This window comes from Electrophorus electricus, chromosome 3 (genome assembly GCF_041902795.1).
Source record: "Electrophorus electricus isolate QZ-2024a chromosome 3, ASM4190279v1, whole genome shotgun sequence".
In the NCBI taxonomy this organism is placed as follows: domain Eukaryota; kingdom Metazoa; phylum Chordata; class Actinopteri; order Gymnotiformes; family Gymnotidae; genus Electrophorus; species Electrophorus electricus.
The window spans coordinates 11766726-11787337 of NC_137499.1; the positions used below are offsets into that span (position 1 = coordinate 11766726).

The 20612-nt window shown below is 45.8% G+C and overlaps 2 protein-coding genes across 2 annotated transcripts; both read right to left on the reverse strand.

Moving 5' to 3' along the window:
• Window positions 1-871: 871 nt before the first annotated feature.
• notum2 (notum pectinacetylesterase 2) lies at window positions 872-18440 on the reverse strand. The gene is made up of 13 exons (XM_035526805.2): window positions 18378-18440; window positions 6804-6875; window positions 6339-6618; window positions 5981-6033; window positions 4712-4807; window positions 4545-4605; window positions 4365-4444; window positions 4069-4168; window positions 3432-3620; window positions 3237-3337; window positions 2795-2942; window positions 2544-2591; window positions 872-2006 (listed from the first exon to the last, which is right to left on the reverse strand). The coding sequence occupies exons 3-13, from the start codon at window positions 6596-6598 to the stop codon at window positions 1724-1726; spliced, it is 1419 nt and encodes a 472-aa protein (XP_035382698.1). The 5' UTR covers window positions 6599-6618; window positions 6804-6875; window positions 18378-18440; the 3' UTR covers window positions 872-1723.
• coq7 (coenzyme Q7 homolog, ubiquinone (yeast)) lies at window positions 17659-19873 on the reverse strand. Its single transcript, XM_027018706.2, has 6 exons — window positions 19689-19873; window positions 19278-19462; window positions 19084-19198; window positions 18582-18721; window positions 18378-18446; window positions 17659-17995 (listed from the first exon to the last, which is right to left on the reverse strand). The coding sequence occupies exons 1-6, from the start codon at window positions 19780-19782 to the stop codon at window positions 17918-17920; spliced, it is 681 nt and encodes a 226-aa protein (XP_026874507.1). The 5' UTR covers window positions 19783-19873; the 3' UTR covers window positions 17659-17917.
• Window positions 19874-20612: the final 739 nt, after the last annotated feature.

Sequence of the window (20612 nt, forward strand, 5' to 3'; positions counted from 1 at the left end):
ACAGCTGCACAACAATAAAGAACTGAAAACAATGATATACAACAAAATAGTGTCAAAAATACATTAAATACACACATAAATAAAGAACTGAAAATAAGTGTGGATTTGCTACTTATGCTGAGCAAAAAAAAAAAAAAGATGAATCCACGTCGTTTTTACGACACACGCCGATCATGGCGGTGTACGCTATGACACTACAAACCTCAAGCAAGGATTCACATTACACATGGAAGCACACATGTACAACCTCATCTCCTGTCATCTGCTGTTCCTCCCAAGGTTTCCAGCATCCAGCTTGCAGCTGCATTCTGACAGGGACCAACAGCTTCCCTGCTTTACCATGGCGTCTAGTTAAGATTCTTTTTTTTTTTAACTCTAAAATGAATTGGTGCTTATTTTGGGAATTCGTCCTATTTTTATGGGTGTAGGTTGTATTGACTGTAAGTTTTGAAAGTCTAATTTTTTTGAGCAATAGGAAAGGGATGCGGATTTGTCGGAGCATAAGAAAAGTGTAAGGAAAGATGCTTCAGATATCCTGCGCTGTGAGCGCAGCCACACGCTGTTAACAACGATGATGCACTCGGAATTCGCCGAAGGCCAGCTGGAGGCCAGTATGCTGCCGTCTAGCCTGGCATGGAGACACCGGGATGGCTTTCAGGTCCCATTTCCGCTTTTCTGAGCTCACAATCTTCCTCATTCCTCCTTCTGTGTGTCTTCTTTTGTCTGATTATCAGCAACAGAACATTGTGGAACAGCTGTTTGCTGCAGCGTTGTACGCCAGTGTAGTGTGAGGCAAAGTGCTTCATCTTGGTAGTACTTTTACACCCCCCGCCCCCCCTACACACACACACACACACACCACAATGAGGTGTTCAAGGATAAACACTTCTGTTCTTTTATTAATGTTCAGAAGTCTATAAATGTCACAGGCAATTGGTTGATATTCAAGATACAAGGAAAATGTGCAAGGAATATGTAATGGATATGTAATCTGTAATCTGTGTAGCTATAATATTTAATACATCAGTAAACATAACTGAAAACGTTATTTGCCTTTGAAAAACATTCAAGGGTAGTTGTCACACTCTTCTCACCCAAGATAATAAGATAATCAATAGATCCCAAGCCTACCCCTTTAGGTGTGTCTGTTTCGGGCCTTTAGCGGCAGTATTAGCGACCAGCCTCGTGCATGCAGGTGTTTTAGGACTGTCTGGAGTGTATCCGAAATACAGGTGTGTTGCCATTTCAACCCCGCAAAGATTCTATGACAAGCTATGGCGAGGTTTTCTGAAGTGCAGATATTATTTCTGTCTATGATGAAGACGGCGTGCTGTCGCCTCGAGCTGTGGAGAGACAGTAATAGACTTGTGTCTGCTAAGTTCTCATTGATCTATCTTAATACGTCAGTCACTCATTTAGACTAAAATAATCCAACTGCTTGCCTCCGTTGGCAAAGAAGGCCTTCCGCCCTCGCCGGACGGAACGCGCGGGGACGCGAGAACCTGCTGCTCACACCGCAATCCAAACACATACCCACATGTCAAACACCTCGATTCCTTTTGGAACACGACACAACACCAAGTGGCTGTAGGGATGCCCTCGAGCAATCGCTACGGTATTGATAAGGTCATTTTCGTTTTGTTTTTTTTTGTATTCCCCCCAATTTTTTAATATAGATGTATATTCTTTCCCCCACCAACGGCGACGACTCCGCCGGGGCCCCTTAGCCGCCATTGTTGGCGGCGCCTGCGTCCGTGCTCAGCCTCTGCATGTCCACTCCCAGGCTGGCCAGCGCCTGGAGCAGGGTGAGCTCCTGGCGGGTGGCCCGGTCAACGAGTGGTGGGCAGCTCGGATTGCACTGGGGCCTCTGGCAGCTGTCCACCAGGTGGAAGGGACAGCCTTTCAGAGATGCTTTGCTGTTCTTGTTCGTATCCTGGAGGCTCCTGTCCCAGCACTGGAGGGCGCGGGAGAGGGACATGCCCTTCACCTGGAAGTCCATCCAGTTGCTGGGACACACGTGACAGGCCGGACGAGAAGGGACAAGGTCAGAGGTTGCGAAGGAGAGTTTGAGCTAAACATACAAGCATAGGCAGTGTCATTTCAAGATTTTTCGGTTGTCACAGGAACCGCCGCCGAACTGAAACTGGGATAATCACGCGCTGCGGGTGTCTTGTTTCAGCAGCCAGGACTGCCGTGCGTTCGGTGAAATAGCATAAACTATTACAGTTCGGAAAATAGATTATAATTTTGAAAAATAATTGTAACATTTATGTCATGGCAGGCCAAAGACCAGGCCGACCCCTAACCCTCACCGCTCGTAAGCGTTAGGGGCTCGTAACGCGTGACGCGAAGCTGAACCCATGCCGCACAAAACAGCACGACCTGTCAACTGGCCTTCCTCAGCCCGGGCCCGGCGAGGGGGCCAAAGACCAGGCGTGTGAAAGTGTGGCGGCATACTGGCGACAGGCGGAACGCGGCGTGACAGATGAGCGTTCCAAATCGGCAGGGTGAGCTCACCCCGCGCGGGGCTAGGGTGTCCTTACCTTCTGGTGATCAACGTGTGAGACAAGCAGGAGGGGGCGAACACAGCCCTGGAAAAAAAAGAGAAGAGTAGATGTCGTGCTTGCACTACGCTTGAAGTGCGTGTGCAAGAAAAAGATTTGATTTGCCAGCTCGAGTGTTCTGATTTTGGGACAGTTCACTGAGAGTATGTGGAAAAGCTTTAATAATTCTAAGTTTGGTGCCTGGTGCTTGGGAGGACGCAGCCAAAGCTTCTGAAGGCAGAGATACTCACGTCACGTTCTTGAGGGAGTTCTTTAGCTCTTTCCACAGATTCTGCATGTAGGTCCACTGGTGCTCAGATAGGGACTGGCCTCCCACGTAAATGTTCTCCGCACGCAGCTGTTCCTCATCAAAAAGCCACTGGACCACAAACAGTGGTGCTGTGGAAAGACACAGGCAAGGTGACATGCCAGTTTCCCATATTAACACTAAATCTAAGTCTAGACCAAAACCAATGTCCAATGATTCGCCACTCACACTGCATTTAAGCTGCAGTTTGTGCTGGTTCGTGCTGGTTTGTGCTGACCATAATGGATGTCATCGAAACGTGTTTGCAGTTTGCATATGTGATCATTAGACTTGAATTGCAACTTGCATGTTTGCCAGATAGTTGCTGACACCCTGTTTAACCCTTTGGGTCCTGACAGTGACCATGTGACTGGGAATGTACTCACTGCTCAGGAAGGAGTACAATTTATGTCCAAAAAAGCATTGCCACTCCTCTCCTCTCTTGTAGTGCTGTTTACATTTTTCTGGAATAACTCCATTCCACAACCTGAAAGAAATCACGACCATTCTGTGCTTTAAACGTGCCAGCTAGTGAAGAACAGGGGTCTCGAGAAAGAAAACGGACGATCCTTTCGCCTTACCGAATTCCTTTCTTGATGGCGTCGACGGGAGAGCAGGAGACACTGTCTGGACAGTCGGGGGACTTCTGCCGTTTGTTCTCCAGGAACCAGCCGGAGTCGACCAGGCCTCGGACCTGCATGTCCGCCCCGAGCTGCTCCAGCTGGCTGGCCACATTCTCGATGTTCAGGAGCACACCTGTACCGCCGGCACTGCAGGAGGGAAGGAGGGGTCACGCGGCTAACCCCGGCCGATGCGGGTCACGGGCTGCACCCTCTCTTCTGGTAGCGCGCGCGCGCGCTGCATGACTGCTTGCGTGACTCGTGCGTTCTGTTTTTGGCGCTTTGCGATGGCTAGCCGTACATATACGACTAACTTAGGAAGAACCTTCGGAATTCAGCCTCCCTTCACGGGACGACATACATAGACATTATGTCATTGTCCATAGCATCACGGCACGCAGATGCATCTTTATGGCAGACGACAGCGTGAGCTGGAAATAGGACTCCAGGCCGGTGGAGGTGCGATCAAAACCGACGCTCCGCACACGAGCATGCTTCTATCCCTACTGCTTCACAAAACTCGTGCTTAGACCTTCACTGTCACGAGGAATCACAAACCTTGTGCGTACAGAGGTTAAAGGTCGACCAGAGTTCTCACCTGGTCCCAGCCAGCATCACCAGTCTCGCCTGTTTCAGTCCCTTGGACGCAAGGTCTTTGATCATCTCCCGAATGATCACGGACCCCATGAAGGAGTACTCTGACATGTAATGGACACACACACACACACACACACACAGAGACTGATGCGATGGCGTAATAATACAATCATGTACTAACTGATTGTGATGAACATGTAATGACCGTCGGCTGCGGAGACTGTAATGAAACATAAATAAACACGTAACAACGGAAAACAAAACGAGTGTTAATGGTCCTGATGACAGGACATCCACCTGTGTCTTTCCCCTGCTTGGCCTTTGGGGCTGCTGGCTTGTTCCCGCTCCACACGTCACTGGAGCAATAGGGGACAAACCTGGACAAACGTTCAGCGGTCAGGCAGGCGGGCCGGCAAAACCGGGACGTGCGGAGTCACGTGGCGGGTGGCTTGCCACTTTCTCCGTGGGGAAACTTACACGATGTTAGCGTTGTACCAGTGGGGGTTTTCCTCCGCTTGTGAAGACAGGATCCCACTTCCTGGAAGAAGGGTACAGCAGAATCCTTCAGCTTCAGATCCAAAGCTGAGTATGGAATGGATCCTGAAATGGGAATGAAGCAGGAGGTGCCATTTTGGCTGCCTTACCTTTGCGTGTCCGTGGCCAGTCGGCTGAGCTCATGAGCCTTGGGATATTTTTATATCTGGAATCGCAGGTCTCTTTGTTGTAGCAGCACCAACCTCCTAAAAATAATTCACTAATATTAGCCGGACATCCGGTTTTACTGGGTCACCCCTCGTGGGGTTTTGCTGAGGCTTTTAAAGTATGGTGCTGTGTAATAGTCAGGCACAACCCCAGCAGCGCTGGGCACAGCTGGTGCAGGTGAGTGTACAAGTGTTAACTCTTCTAACTCTAAAATCATCTCTCACACCCGAGTAGCTAATTCACACATGCTGGAGAATAAATCTGAAAGCAGTGAATGAACACATTCATAGTTAACAGATCTGGAGTTAATTGAGTTCTGAGGTTGCTGTGTTCTAGTCTTGATACGCACATATAAGTACAAACAGGTATATGCACCACTACATGACAAAGGAGGTGTGTATACTCCCAGAAAGAAGCTTAACAGTAATCACACACACACACACGCACACACCCAAACACACACACATGCACGCACATATACCCACACACACACGCGCGCACACACGCGTATAACCACTCACACACACACGCACACACCCACGCGCACACCCACTCACAGACACACACGCACACACCCACACACGCACCCAAACACACACACATACCCACGCATACATGCACGCACGCACACACACATACACACGCCTGCGCACACGCGTATACCCACTCACTCACACACACACACACACACGCACGCGCATATACCCACTCAGACACACATGCACACACCCACACATGCACACACCCAAACACACACGCGCGCAAACATGCACACACACATACACGCGCGTGCGCACACGTGTATACCCACTCACACACACACGCACACGCGCACACGCGCGCACATCCACACGCGCGTGCATACCCACTCACACACACACACACACGCACACGCGCGCACATCCACACGCGCGTGCATACCCACTCACACACACGCGCACACAGAATGTCAGTAGGGTTCCCTCCTTATATTGCTGTTTATATGTGATATGATAAATCTCACGTGTAATTGATGGAGAAGCAGTGTGATGTCCCTCACTTCAAAGAAAGAGGGAGAGAAAGAGAGAGAGAAAGAAAGAAACAAACAATCCAAGTACACGCACCCGCCGTGTGCACAAAAACAGGATGGCTGTCAGTCAAAATAACACTGAGTGCTGAATTCAAGTGTGCTGACATCCCCGGACAAAATTAACTTTGTTTTAAATACTCACCCTCCAAAAATATCAACCACCTCTTACTTCCTTTGAACTCCTTTAGGTAAAACCTGTGGACCACAAATAAATACAGACGGGCTTTTGAACGGATGTCATGGAGGGAACATAACCATACCAGAACACTTAACTCCTGTCATCTCACACAGTATAGCCTGTCATTTGAGCTAAAAAACACAATCCTCCGAGTTCACGGCTAGAGTTAACGCCCACTACACATGCGTTAAACAAACAGGAACTACAAATCTGCAGTCATTTGAAACGCGAATCTAAGCCTCAGTCGGTGCAGTCTCTGAGCTACGACGACGTTTAATCTGGAGCAGAAGGTGAGGATGCTGTCGTGAGCTCGCGGTCTCACCCGGCTGCGGTGCCGTCGTTACAGGTGGCTGCCGTGTTCTTAAGGTACTGAAGCTTCATGTCGCTGGCTGCCGCATGCGGTGGCGCCCCGCGCAACACGGGTCCTGGGGGTGGGACGTCATCTGCGCCGTGCTGGGCGACCTCAGCACCCGGGCTGCCAGGTTTTTTGGCCGGTTTGCTGCCCGGTTTGGTGCTGCGGTTGTTCTGGCATGACATGCCCCCCAACACGACCAGGAATATTGCATGGCACAGAACCCTCATATCAAATCCAGCAGGAGCTCCTTGAAGAAGAACCAATAAAATACTTTACAGTCCTGCCATCGGGCTCATTAGCCATCACACCCTTACTCAGGTTTCTCCTGAAGGTTCCTAAAGTAAGGCTCTGTGCCTGAGAATGAACAACAGTACAGAGATTCAAAAAAACACTCCTAGCTGGCTATGACAGCACACGTTGGCAGAAACATACCCCTGGCAAGCAAGCAGTCCTAGTAACCTTGATCTCTGGAGAAGTCGTCTGCGTGGCGGAACACCGTGGTGGCTGCGAAGAAGGCAGGGATTGAATTGATGGGTTTTGTGAAGCGCCCCAAGTGGATCTTGGGCTAGAGATGTGCTCCGTGCAAGGTTTTATAGTGCCACCATATGGACTGCATTTCCCAGCATCCCTTTTATCTCAAAGACTTCCCCTCCCCACCTCTCACGACTCCTCCCCTCCTAGAAGGCTGAGTCCAGCTTTGATCTAAACACCTACGTTGCTGACATACCTGCGCAGCCTTTCAGATCCGTGGCATGCAGCGGGTCAGTGGGGCAAACATCCCCCACTCCCTCTAACAAGAAACAACAGCAAACCACTCAGATGACCAGAAGGGTTTACAGGCCAGTGACCAATGGGGAACGAATTTACTGGATGTCTGTAGATTACTATGCCTGCGTTTGTCAGCAGAAGGCACTACCATTACTTTGAGTTTCTTTAAAGAATCTCTGAGGTTCTACCCAACATTAAAACCAGTTAACCTACAAACTAATGAATCTCCAAACGGTGTAATCAAGCACTTGCTATCAAGACATCAACTAAAGCGTCGTAGACACATCCGAGTGCAACCAGCTACAGGAAATTAGGATTTGGTCTCTCCTAAAACCCAAAGAAGTTCTGTCTTAGATCAGGACACATCAGCTTTGATCAGAATACTACCATCTGAAATAATACAAGTAAACATAACTGGTGAGTAATAATTTAACATTAATAAGGTGAATACACAAAGTCTTCGAGTTACATGAAACAGAAGAATCGATGTGTAAGCATGTTTTACAATGGCTTGAGCGAAAGCCAAAGAAGCCCTCCGGGAGGATGCGTTTGATGACGGGGAGGAGGTTGTGAATCTAGTCTGGGCTTTTACGCTGACATAGTGATCAGCAGGACATCACTTGCCTGGCCTCCAAACTTCTCTTTAATGAAATGTTCACCATCCTGACCTGTCAATCAAACCACTAACCAGTGTCCACTCCTAGGCCCTGCTGGAGGGCGTGCACACTTATGCACACAGGGACATGTAGGAGTGCCACACACACACACACACACACTTCTGCACAAGCCCAAAGTCTAAACAGTCAAGTAATGTATTATCAGATTAGATGACAAACCACATGATTTCACTCTCGTAAGCAACTTTTGATGTAAGAGCCTTTAGTCAATACTTGAATGAAACAGAAAATCAAAATGGGTGTGGCCCCCTCTTTGTCAAGATAAATTAACCACAGCAAAAAAAAAGGTGCAAGGAAACATTCAATAACGAGGTGAAATGTGGGTTTCTCTAGTAGAGAAGACGAAACAAGCTGAATAAAGTGTCAGCTACCATGTTCTTGTTGTAGAGGTGCGTGAGGTTGGAGAGGTGTGAGAGATGCGTGAGGTGTGAGAGGTGTGAGAGGTGTGTGATGTGTGAGAGGTGTGAGAGGTGTGTGATGTGTGAGAGGTGTGAGAGGTGTGTGAAGTGTGAGAGGTGGGAGAGGTGTGTGATGTGTGAGAGGTGTGTGATGTGTGAGGTGTGAGAGGTGTGTGAGGGGTGAGAGGTGTGTGAGGTGCTCTGCATTGTTCTGTCTGGCCTTCCAACCCTGTAGTTAGTTAAGAGCTGTTGAGTACCGCTTACATGTGAATGAAGTAGCTGATACTGAATGTGCCCCATCTCATACTTTATACCATTAGATTTTTTTCCCCATTAAGAAAGCATACAAGAGTCTGTAATCTTGTATTTCAGAAAAAACTTACGTGAAATAATATTTTGGTGAAATGTTGTTTATTTCTGAACTCTAACAGGAGCAAGTTTTAAGCACAAGGTATTTTTAAGTTTCATTTTTGTTACAAGATGTTATGCTATTTTGATCTTTTATTGTGTTGAGACATCTGTGGGCTTTAAAGTGTTGCCAGAAAATTTTTCACATAGGTGAAAATATTTCAGTAAAGGTATGTCTAAACAAGTGATCCAATGACATGGCTTTTTGATGTGATCTACCGAGCTTAAAAAGGTTTTTCATTCTTTTGCTATTTAAAAGCATGCAAGCCTCCTTCTGTTTTCCCAGAAATCATTGCAACAATCTGTTAAGCAGACCTCAAAACGCTTAAAAACTGAGAAAAAATGGTGTAAATCCTTCATGCTTTTTTTCTTCTTCCCAAAACAAGCCAGAAACGTGTTTAGATGGCATTGCTGGTCTTTTATGTCTTTGATATGGGCTTCAGTGGATTTCTCACATAGGCAGGCAGGGCATGCCAGCTCTTCCGCTCAATACGCAAGACTTCAGTTCTCTCCAGGAGGCTGGGCCTCACACACACACACAAGTGCACTGTGCAAGAATGACACACACAGGACCAGATGCCCACAATGCCTCATTCTGTCGAAGGAGAGCAGAGTGACAAAACATCACACAGGATCTCACAGTTCACGTTCATGAAGTTAAAGGTCCTATCCAGAATTCTGTTTCTACCTCCAGGATTTGTTAATTCGCTCAAGCGAGGTAGTAGTGAAATCAAAAAAATTATGAAATGACTTTTTTTACCTTGAAAATTTATCACTTCTGTTTTAACTTACTACGTTAACACTGCAGTGCAGATAGTGCCTTAAAGGTTAGGTCACAAACGTCTGAGAACTGATTCACTCTTTTACCTGTGTGTATTTCACGCATGCAACCGGTGATGGAAGCAACAACATTTTGTATTTGTTGCTTTTGAACAAACTGCAGATGATTACAACATCATGTAACAGCTTTTATTGATTTACACTGAAAATGGCTGAGAAGGATCAGCTCACATGTAGTTTCATTATTTAACAGGCGTGAGAGCGATTCCCTTCAGTTTGTAATGTGTCATCTAGAATGCATCCCCAAGGTCATTTGCTGACACTAAAGGACTGGGTGATGGCACTTGACAAACACTATGTGCAGGTGGTGTGTGTGTGTGTGTGTGCGTGTCATCACCACACTACGTAGCTAAAGGCAGTCAAGTGCATGTCTCGGCTGACAGCGGTCAAAGCATGCCGCGCTGCTGGGAATTGTAATGCGCTGGATTTTTAGGGCTCCAGAACGCCAAAAGCTCGCGCTCAGCATCCACTGCTGAAGCCCGCGCATTAATCCCCCGCAGTCCACTCACCGGACACGCGAAGAGGCCGTTTAACCGCTCGCAGCGGTCGGCCGCAGTGAACAATGCGAAGGATAGCGCAGCCTGCAAACCCGAGAGGGTCGCGGTTGTCGCCGGTGCTCGGCCGCGTGTTGCTATTAAAGAAATATGCGCGGAATGGAGACCGGCTTGTCCACACACTTCCTGCGCTGTTAAAGGATCGGTGAAGGGAACTGCGCGGCTACGGTTGTCAGTCTTCGGAGCTGACAGCCAGGGGTTCTGACGACCGGCGGGAACGGCCAGTAAAGGGGAGTAACAGGTGGCTTGTTTTGCTGAGAGCCCAAAGCACACCCAGTGTCTTGCATTACGGTGGACGGCACGCTAACCTTCTGCAACCACAGGACAGTCAGCAGGATTAATGGTCTGGCAGACCTGGTGTGACTTAAAAGTGAAATAACACCCAAAGCAAATGAGTGATGCCACGCAGTAATCTCCCCCTGCGTCCTTTACAGAGCAGCAGTGCGACTGCTTGTTCTCACCTCTGGCTCTGAGCCTTGTGCCCATTCTCGTGGCGTGGGATGATAGACGCGATCAGAGCGTCTGAGGGAGGACGGTATTCCGGGGAAGCCGATCGCGGCAGGGGCGCGTGGCCGTCATGGGCTGCCTGGCTTGGCCTAGGGGCATTGGGGGGGGGGGGCTCGGAAAACTGTGGAATAGCTCCCAGGGCCAGCCTAGGCTCCGGATCAGGGCCAGCTCCAGCGTGGCCTTGGAGTCATACCATCACAGGCTGCCCTCGCTGTCACGGCTGCTGATTGATGGCTGGAGGGGTTACGCCCCCTCCCCCCTCGTTTGATCTGAAACACGGGGGTGCCAGCAAAACTCCTGCCCCCACCCATTAACCCCAACACCCACACACCCCCACACACACACACCCCCGAAAAGTGCGCATGACTTTCGAAGACAAACAACCATACATCTACATGTGCTGTTCCAAATTACCCTGACATGAACTTCACTGTAATGAGTGATGGAACTATGGACAGCAGCAGAGGTATAAACTGCCTCTAGACTGGAATCACCTACATGCACTCAAGTATATATACTCAAGTACTGGCTTGAGTTCAAATGGTCAACATTCATCTCAAAATGAGAATATCTTGTTAAATGACACAATGGCAACAAAGAATTAAATATACAACAACTGTACATAGCGCATCTAAAACTGACAGCATTTGCAGGTAGATATGAAGTACGTAATCACACAGAAGCTGGTGTGTGGATTTTATCCATGTTAGCTTGGTCAGCACTGATGATGTTTGCCATGTCAGCTGTGTGGTGTGCGAGTGCTCGCCTTTGATCTTACACGCACTGATGTGTGTGATGCGTGCGTGGTAAAAATGTCTTAATTGGTTAGCCAGTTAATTAAGGCTCATGCCTAGGACGTTTCCTCTTGGAGCGAAGGGCAAGATTCTTTTCTGTTTATAGCTTAACAATGTTCTGCCGTTCATCTCATGTGTCCCGTCGCGGCTTCGAGAAGTATGTTACAGGCTGGCTTCTGATGAAAGCCTGCAGCTTCTCAGAAACTGCAGCCTAGCACCTCCCACACCTCAAAGCAGAACATTAGTTCATTAGAAATGTATTACTATCAGGCAGACTGAGTTTATGCTAGGCCACAGAACGTGTAAATGAATCCTTTTCCCCCCTGACTGAGCTACTCGGCTACACGGAAGAGACTTTATAAACTTTTATATGGAGGCCCATTAGTGGCAATAACCAGTCAGTGGAAAAGTACGTTAAATAACATCAGTGAACAATGAAAAATAGATTTCAAAAAGTAATATGATGAAAGATATGCCCATCTTCTGTAAACTACTGTGTACTGCCCAGAATGCGTATAGTGAGAACAGAATGTATAGAGAGAACAGAATGCGCATAATGAGAAACTACATACATACATACATATATATATATATATATATATATATATATATATATATATATATATGGCATACATAACATTTTAGCAAATTTAACATTTATTAAATTTAAACATTTTAGTTGCTGTTTTCTGGTTCTTTGTGTCTTGTATATAGCCAAAGTGGAATAGCAGGCAAAAGCTCCTTCTTCGTCTTCTACTCTGGGCTAGGTGCAGGGCAGCAGGGCAAGATATGAGCCCTGGAATCGATGGTCACGCCACCAGGGGCCAAGAACCAAAATGATCTGCATCCGAAAGTTTTCGCGAGTGGTGTGGATTTATTTCATCCATGCTCGGGAAATTTACAGCAACGATTCTTCACAGATGCAGCGCGTTGCCAAGACTGAATATTTTTTATAGCACTTTTCATTTTCTTGTTGCTGATTTCCTGGTCGATATAACATGTGGATTCTTAGCAGAGGTGAATTTAGGTAAAGAAGTCCGTCTACACGCCCCAGAGACCTGCTGTCCATATGAAGAGTGTACATACGAACCTTACCAAACACAATTTGAATTTGACGTTAAACCGTGTCTAAAAGTCAATATAAATGTTAATATTTTACGGTTTACCATTATTGACACCTGCAGTGTGCCTCGAATCGTCAACCACAAAATACAATGCCAGTTTTGTCTTCTTCCATAGGTGGCAGACATGTTGCTATGGTTTACTTTTTAAAGGTTTATGTGGTGCTTTAAAGGTGACAATGCTATTAATTTGAAACAGAAATAATGCCGAGTGAATAAGAACGTGTATGTATTGTCCACTATGGGTGCAGTCGACTGTAGAATGCTTCACACGTGTGTTAGCACTTGCGTTCCAAGGGTCTGTCACAGAGGCAAAACCAGTGGACCAGACCTGGGCTCAATGGAGTGGTGGCTACAGTAAAATGACCAGAGACACAAAGCTTAAGGCGTGCTCAGTGAAAAGATATTCTGGGTAAAAATTATGAATGACTTCATGAATTATGTATTTGACTAATTAGTTATTAATTAATAGATTAGGCAAATTTAGTGTGATTGTATGTTTACTTTGGTTCACATGTTAAAAGAAAGGTATACTTAATATTAGAAGGTAATAGTGTTTCCAGTCCTGAGGTTGAGAATTGTAATTCTTAACCTCCTTTTCAAGTTATCAACACACCATGGATTTCAAGATGAAAAGCTGAACACAAATCCTCCACAAAACAAATCAACTCTACGTACACTTATGCGAACAAATACCCAGAACACCAAACAGAGCTAGGAAAAAGAGAAGAATCTCAGATCTGTTTTTTGTTGCAGTCTCTTTGGTGGATTTACTTTACAACTCTGAAAATTTCAAAGTCAAACTCAAAATAGGTCTGTCCAGGAATGCTCCAGATGTATACGGAAAAAGTTAAACAAAAAGGACAAAATCCTTTTTCCTTGGAATCTTTTTTTTTTTTTTTCAATTTCATTTTAATTTTTGTAATTTTTCAAAAATAGCTCTATTTAAAACCAGTATGAATTTCAACACAATCCAGATCCTTCAATACTGAAGCAATGGTTTCAAACGTATTAGTTGTTTGGTATGATATCCAGACTTTAGCTCAGCATCTGGTGTAAACACTACTTGTGAAACCAAGTCTTTCAGTGAACCAACAAAGACAACTTTCTCATCCTCATCTTGTTAATGGTCTTGTAAACATTTGCAGAGTTGTTCAATACTGACTAGTGGGTTCGCTAGGGTAGGGTAAGCCAGTCTTCTTGGAGCTTCTCACTTTCTGGATGATGTTCTGGTTCAGTTGCGTTCTGCATCCTCCTCTCTTCATTGTGCCTTGTACAGGGACTCTAGCATCCTGGTGTCCATCATCAGTGACAATTTCAGCAGGCAGGAGTTCATTTATATGTTCTTCACATATTCAGGTCTTTCTGTTTTGCATGTTACTGTCACATCTCTCATTAAGCAAGTACTCCTCTGTAGTATCTACAGCAGGTATGTGACTAAGAGGGTTCTCTTCAGGTAAGCCCATATCTCTCTCGCTGAAGCAGCCTCAGGAAAAGGTTCAGGTACCTCTGGATGAACTGGCTTGACAGCGGCATACCGTGTTCAGGGTTCTGGATCAGCATCACAGGCAGAAATGTTTACAGTTCAATAAACATGCTAAACCTTTGTGGGCTCTAATGTAAAATGTCAGAAATGATGGAAAATATCTAGGTCATATTCCTCTGACTCAGTCAATGACTTTTTTTTCTGGTCAGACTCAGTAATGTTTTCTGAAGGTGTGATGAGTTCTTAATTTGCTTTATCTTCCTCTCACATCAATTTCAACTGTGACAGGAAAAAAAACAAAAACAAACCCTTGGTATAGTAGAAGGTCACAATGAAGGGTTGGCACTGCACGTTCTCTAGGTGGTACTGCACGTTCTCCAGATTCAGGCTGTCCAGCATATACTGGCAGAGTGCCAAACTGAATAGCTGATTCCCATTTTTTTGCGTTCTCCATCGTAGCTTTGTTGCTTGCTTCACATACTGTCAGTGTGACTCTGGCTGACATTTGATTCACAGGCGAAAAGCCAGACAGGCACGGAGTCTTGATTGGCATCCAAACATAAGTTCATAAGGTGAAAATTCAGCCTCCCTATTGTTTGTGCAGCTGTCAGCATGCAACAGGGTTTTACCTACATTATGCCAGTGTCTCTTTTGTGGTTTTCCAACGTACTCAACATGTTCAACCAGGTCTGGTTGAAGCGTCCATTGGGGTTCCCTTCTGGATGGTAGGGGATCATTCTACTTTTGTGGATGCCAAAAAGTACTCAAAGGTCCTTGATCATGCAAGATTCAAAGTCAAGTCATTTATCAGTATGGATCTTTTCGTGAATTCCGTAATGGACAATGAAATGAAACTCTGTAATTTCTTTGCTGTAGGGACGGCAACAACATATTTTGTGAAGACTTCAGTGCTCACAAGAATTTGGCGTTATAAGTACTAACACTTGCTCTGATATTCACCAACTGTCTGAGTTGTAGTTCTGATACCATAGGTCTGATATTCACTAATTCTGAGTTGTAGCTCTGATACTGTAGGTCTGATATTCACCAACTCTCTGTGTTTTTAGCTCTGATATTGTAGGTCTGTAGGTGTTCACAGCTAACCATTCACTCCACCAAGCGTCTTCGCATATAACGTTCTGTTCTTTTCTCTCTCTTTCTGTGAGGCTAAATCTTTCGTCAGTGTGTAATTTGGTCGTATGGACAACTTGCCCACATCCTGAATTTGTTTTCCTTCTCTGGATTGCAAATTGGAAGTGATTGTGAACATCGCTGCTAACCCGTCTGTAGCTTGCGGCATCGAGTCTAGCAGAAGAAAGAACGTATGTGGGCAGGTTGCTGACAACAATGAATGAGTTGCCATATAGGTAGACTTGGAACATTTTCATTACGGCCCACTTAAGGACAAGGAACTCCAGTTTATGGGCTGGGTATACAGCTTCACATTTAGACAGAACATGGCTTGCTTAGCCAATGACACAGTTTATACTTTCTTGCTCTTGGTAGAGAGCAGCGCCTAATGTTGTAGTGCTCACATCTGTAAGATATATTGCAACTTGGGGTCAGCGAATCCAAGACTAGGAGCAGTTGTCAGTTTGTCAATTAGGACTTCAAAGGTAAGCTGGCATCCACTGAGTCTTTGGGACTGCACTGTTCCTCTGAATCTGCTTTGATTTTGATAGACTTCCATAGAGAGAGTGCTGGGCAATGAGCTCATCAAGAGGCTTCATGATATTAAGTCTTTTATGAATCTCAAAAATAACCTCATCTCTTTTAGATTGTTTAATTTCTGCCAGATTGTTTTTTTTTTTTCATTAAATAATGTCTTTTCTGGGTCTGTTTCCATTATTGGACAAAATTAATAAAATTTACCACCAGATTTAATGTGACATTAGCGATAAATGTGGACTGCTAGTATATTTTACCACTTGCATGATTTTACACACACACACACACACACACACACACACACACACACACACACACACACACACACACACACACACACACACACACACACACACACGATTTGCATGTGACTTTAGCAATGTATAATAGAACACTGCTCTGTAAAAATACCCCCTAATACTTATTTAACTTAAATGCCTGTGGGTTTACCTTGGTTCACAGGTTTGAACCCTGGTTGCGCTAAGTGTTAGTGGCGGGTCTCTGAGGATGCAGTTGGCAGCACTCTCAGTTAGCCACATGTACTCCACTTGACAGCGATGAATGCCTGGTTCTTGCGTGCACTTTTTATGTCCAAGAAAAGCATCAAGACGGTCTGTTTTTACCCACAGACTTCACAGGCACATCCAACATCAGGTAATGGCCTTGTTGTGCTCTTTACATCACCTTAAAATCCCCAGCCCCGAACCTAGTCTGCACATCGCTAGCGACAGTGACACACCCAGTTCCCAGTGGTGAGTGACAGATCTTAAAGTGGATCTTTTGGCACTCAGCAGATCTAATGTAATATCTAAACGAATTCAATTTATTAGGCTGCCTGCTATACTCACAAGCCTGATGCAGTTAGACCAGGCATGCAGAACTGCTTAGAAACTTTGGGAACTGACAAACCAACCAACATGGGAGTACCGATGGTGAAAAATGTATTTTAAGGCAGCGGTGTTCTTATGCCTCAATCTTTATATTAGTTAATTAGCTGATTTACATCCTAGGATGCAATATTTATGGACGCCGATTAGCAGCGAGGGCCAAGAGGTTAACTTATGACACCACGCTCGGACACCTGCCGGAGTTGGAGATGTGAAGAGTAAACACATCCCGTGCAGGAATGTAACAGCTCAAAGGAGCTGGAAAGCTGCGAGCGATCCGAAACCGTCCTAAAATGTTACCAGCAACACCGTGCGGCCGCGGGACGCGCCTAAAGCCTTTCGCTTGCCCGGCTCGCTCTCAAACTTTATTTCGAATTTATGGCGTGTTTTGTAACAGGAGCTAAAGGGGGCGTCTGTGATTTACAAGGGCATCCATCCTGGTTATTTATATATGAATAGTGGCTCGTTCGGTAGTTCAGCCTGGTGAAGTGTATCGCGTGGAGGGTGATGTCATCCTGAAGTGATGAAAACATGTGTGACCCGCCACAAGGCAAAGAAGCGGTTAACAACACAAAACACTTTCAGTATGTTAAAACCAGACACTGAAGGGCTTCGTTTTGGGTTGTGCCTAACATATGGCCTCCTTTAGAAGTATACGCTTCTGTTTGATTTTTGTTTCTGAAAAATTATTGCAGGGTTTTAGGAAATAGCTCTAAAGTCCTTTTCACTTTTCCCACCTTTTATGGTATGGCAGAGACTGGGCTATTTTGAGGTGCATAGGATTCTGGGAATAACAATGGGCTAATCTTGGTTACAGTTGGTCACAGTTACAGAATGCTGTTGTATTTGGAAACTGAATTAAACTATTTGGAGCTCGACTACTATGCACAGTACATGTGTATAAAAGGTATACTAATGACTCATGAAGGACAGCAGGAGCAGAAATCAGAAAACTAAGCACAACAAAAACTGAATAATACAGCAAAAAACAAAAATAAAGTCTGCCATTCAGGGAACACCCTGGTACATCTACTTGACCACCAGATGGCGCATTTTCCACGCTGAAGGTGCCAAACCCTAACCACTGTGGGTTTGCTTGGCTTCCTGCCAAAATGTATCTGTTGCATCTGCATCTGTTTGACCCACCGAGTGGACAAAACTAACAGGCAAACAAAAAGATGGCTTACATCATGTGTTTTATTGATACTTGATAATAATAGGATAATGAGATTCCACTTGGAAAAAAAATGAAGTGGTGTCTTTTTAAGTTTCCTTTTGTCCATTTCTGGCTTGGATCAAAAATAATCAGCCAAAAATGTTTGATCTGTATATTTTAATATACCGATTTTAACATTCAGATTTAATATTTAATATTTCAAACAGCAACAAAAACATACTGTACATAATAATCACTGAAACAAAGCAAAAGCACTGAATCTTAAATGCGCTGAGAGAGATAAATAGCAGCTTTACAGCCGGCCTGTATTACAGTCTTCAAAAGAAAATACCCAGGTACCTGAAGTAAACACAAAAACAGGAAAACAATGGATTATGTCTGAGAAGAAGACCTTGCCATGCCACAGAGAGGAAAACCTTAAGACCAGAGTGAAAGTCAGCTCATCATCGGCAGATCACAGCTGGTGCCGTCTCCAGCCACTGGCGCACGACGGCTTAACGATGCCAGCCCAGACCTTGGCTGATGTCCCATAACACCAACATACACCATCTCAACAAATTCAACCACTTAGCAATTTGGAAGCCGAATCAGGCACGAGAGAGCAGCACATAACAGTAACGATAAGGACTGTTCCATTACACGGGCGCCTAAGACAGAACCACATCGCGACCGGCCACTTACGCTATGTGCCGCCGGCTCTCCGAAGTAAACCGACACTCACCGATTCTGCGTCGTGCTCCAGACCAGTGTCATGATGCTCCAGCTCATCATCACGGAACTCCTTTATCAGCTGATGGGGTGAAGAAAAGCAAGTGATAAATGTGAATAAATGCTTGCACAGTCGCGTTCTGCAGCGTGAATGACAACAGTGTGCAGACGAGCACCGTTAACGCGCCACTGCGGGGTGACCCGCTGTGCCTTATACCTGCAACAGATCGGTATATCTCTCTGGGTCGGCTTCCATCAGCGTTCTGATTTGGCTGTTGTAGTGCTCGGAGATGCTCTCCTCCACAGCCACAGTGCAGGCCATTGCCCCCTCTTTACCCAGAAGAGCTGTGGAGGCTCCTACGACCATAGGAACATCTCAATACTACTCCAACAGAGCTGCACCTACCAACCTCTGCTACAATTGTCTTTTTTGTTTTGCTGAATTTTAGTTGAAGTTTTTTTGTTTGTTGTTTTTTTTACATTTTAGTTTTGCATTCCAGCATAAGAGATGTTAAAAATGTAAGTGAGGTGAAAGTGCATCTACAACGAATATGTTGAATAAACACAGCATTGATTGGTACATGGTACTGTACTGCAGACATTTTCCTTCCACCACACAAGTGACTCTGTGCACTTTAACCTCAAAGTCGTTTTACTTCATAACCCCAGCACAGCAAGTGTGTGGAATATCATCACAGTGTGTAAAACCAGACACTTACCGAGCACAAACCCTGCAACGTTCCAGAAGGGCAGCATCACCGTGGGCCGCACTCTGTGCTCCGCCAGTATCTCATTGAACTTCTGTAAATGCAGTTTTTCCTGCTCCCACATATGCTGGAAAAGGAGTAAAACGCAGGACTGGGGTTTAGACCCGTGGGAGCTCTCTGCATGCGCCCCACATCCGAGCCCCTACCTGGATCAGAGGGCCCGCCTGCGTCCTTCCCAACACAGCCATCTGCCCCGCGCAGATGCGATCGGCCCCGTATTCGCCCGCGTGGTCCACACGCATCATGCTGTCCAGCACTGCCTTTTCCTCCGCGTCTCGAGCTCGGGGAAGGACACCGTATCGTCTGCGCGACGCGGAGTTCCAAGCTGCGCCTTTTGACACGAGACATAAAACTGTAAGGGTTTCAAGCAGCGTATAACCACGTAGCAGCACTGTAGGCCACGTTACTAACGTGTGCAATTGTTTGCTAGCCGTTATATCGCTTTATAACGTGCGCATAAGCGAGTGACGTTAGCCTTCCCGTTTGTTTTATTCCGGTGTCCTCGGTTAGCGGGCTAGGTTACACGCCACATGAAGTCGAGCGGTGCAGACCAGTACCTTGGTTCAGGACGCCGGGGACGCTCCCCACGCGTAACGGACGCGAGAGTCGCGCGGCGCCACATCTCTGGACCCAACCGGCGGCCGCACGCATAACTACCGGGTGGTAAGCACGAGCTACAAACGCGAGACGCCGTGAGTCGGTGTGTGCGCTGTACCGCGGCCTACTGCTGCGCGTTTAGATGACGTCATCCTAGAGAGAGAGAGAGAGAGAGAGAGAGAGAGAGAGAGAGAGACCAGACGGAGACCTTTCATTCATGCAGGCAAACTGTTATAACCAATGATGCTTTGGTGATTTTTTAAATATGTTTCAAATAATATACTGCTTGTTTTTACATTTTCACAATACCTGCTGTTTTGCTCCACTTGGCTGTGACCTACATACTGTACTGTGCATGCAAGTTCATTCTGAGATGTGCCTGCATATGTGTAGACTGCAGCCTTGGTTTGCTCAGTATGGTACATTCTGTTGTAATGTGACTCCTGTGTAATAGTGTGAGGATAAACGCTGTGGTTGCAGTGGGAGTTGCTTGTTGTACACACGGATTCAGATCCATGTGGTTGTTGTTTTTAATGAGGTTATAGTTAGGGAGGCTGCTTTTTTTCTAGTTTATCTGGAGCCTTTGTTTGGATGATGAGGGATCAACCATGGATTTGTTCAAAACAGCTTGAGCCATTTTCCACATTCAGTCTGAATGAGGACCAGTCAAAGGCCTGTGGCATCTTTAATGCCGTCCCAGCGTCCCCAGCGTGTGCCGCCAATCACTGGCCAGTGTCTCAGCACACAATAACAGGCTCTACTTGGAGTGCGCCCATTAATAAATGTTCATTTTTTTAAATAACAACAGCAAGAACAACAACAATAATACAATAATATCATCATTGTCATTCTTGGCGTGTTCCCTTACATAACAGTTTTAAACA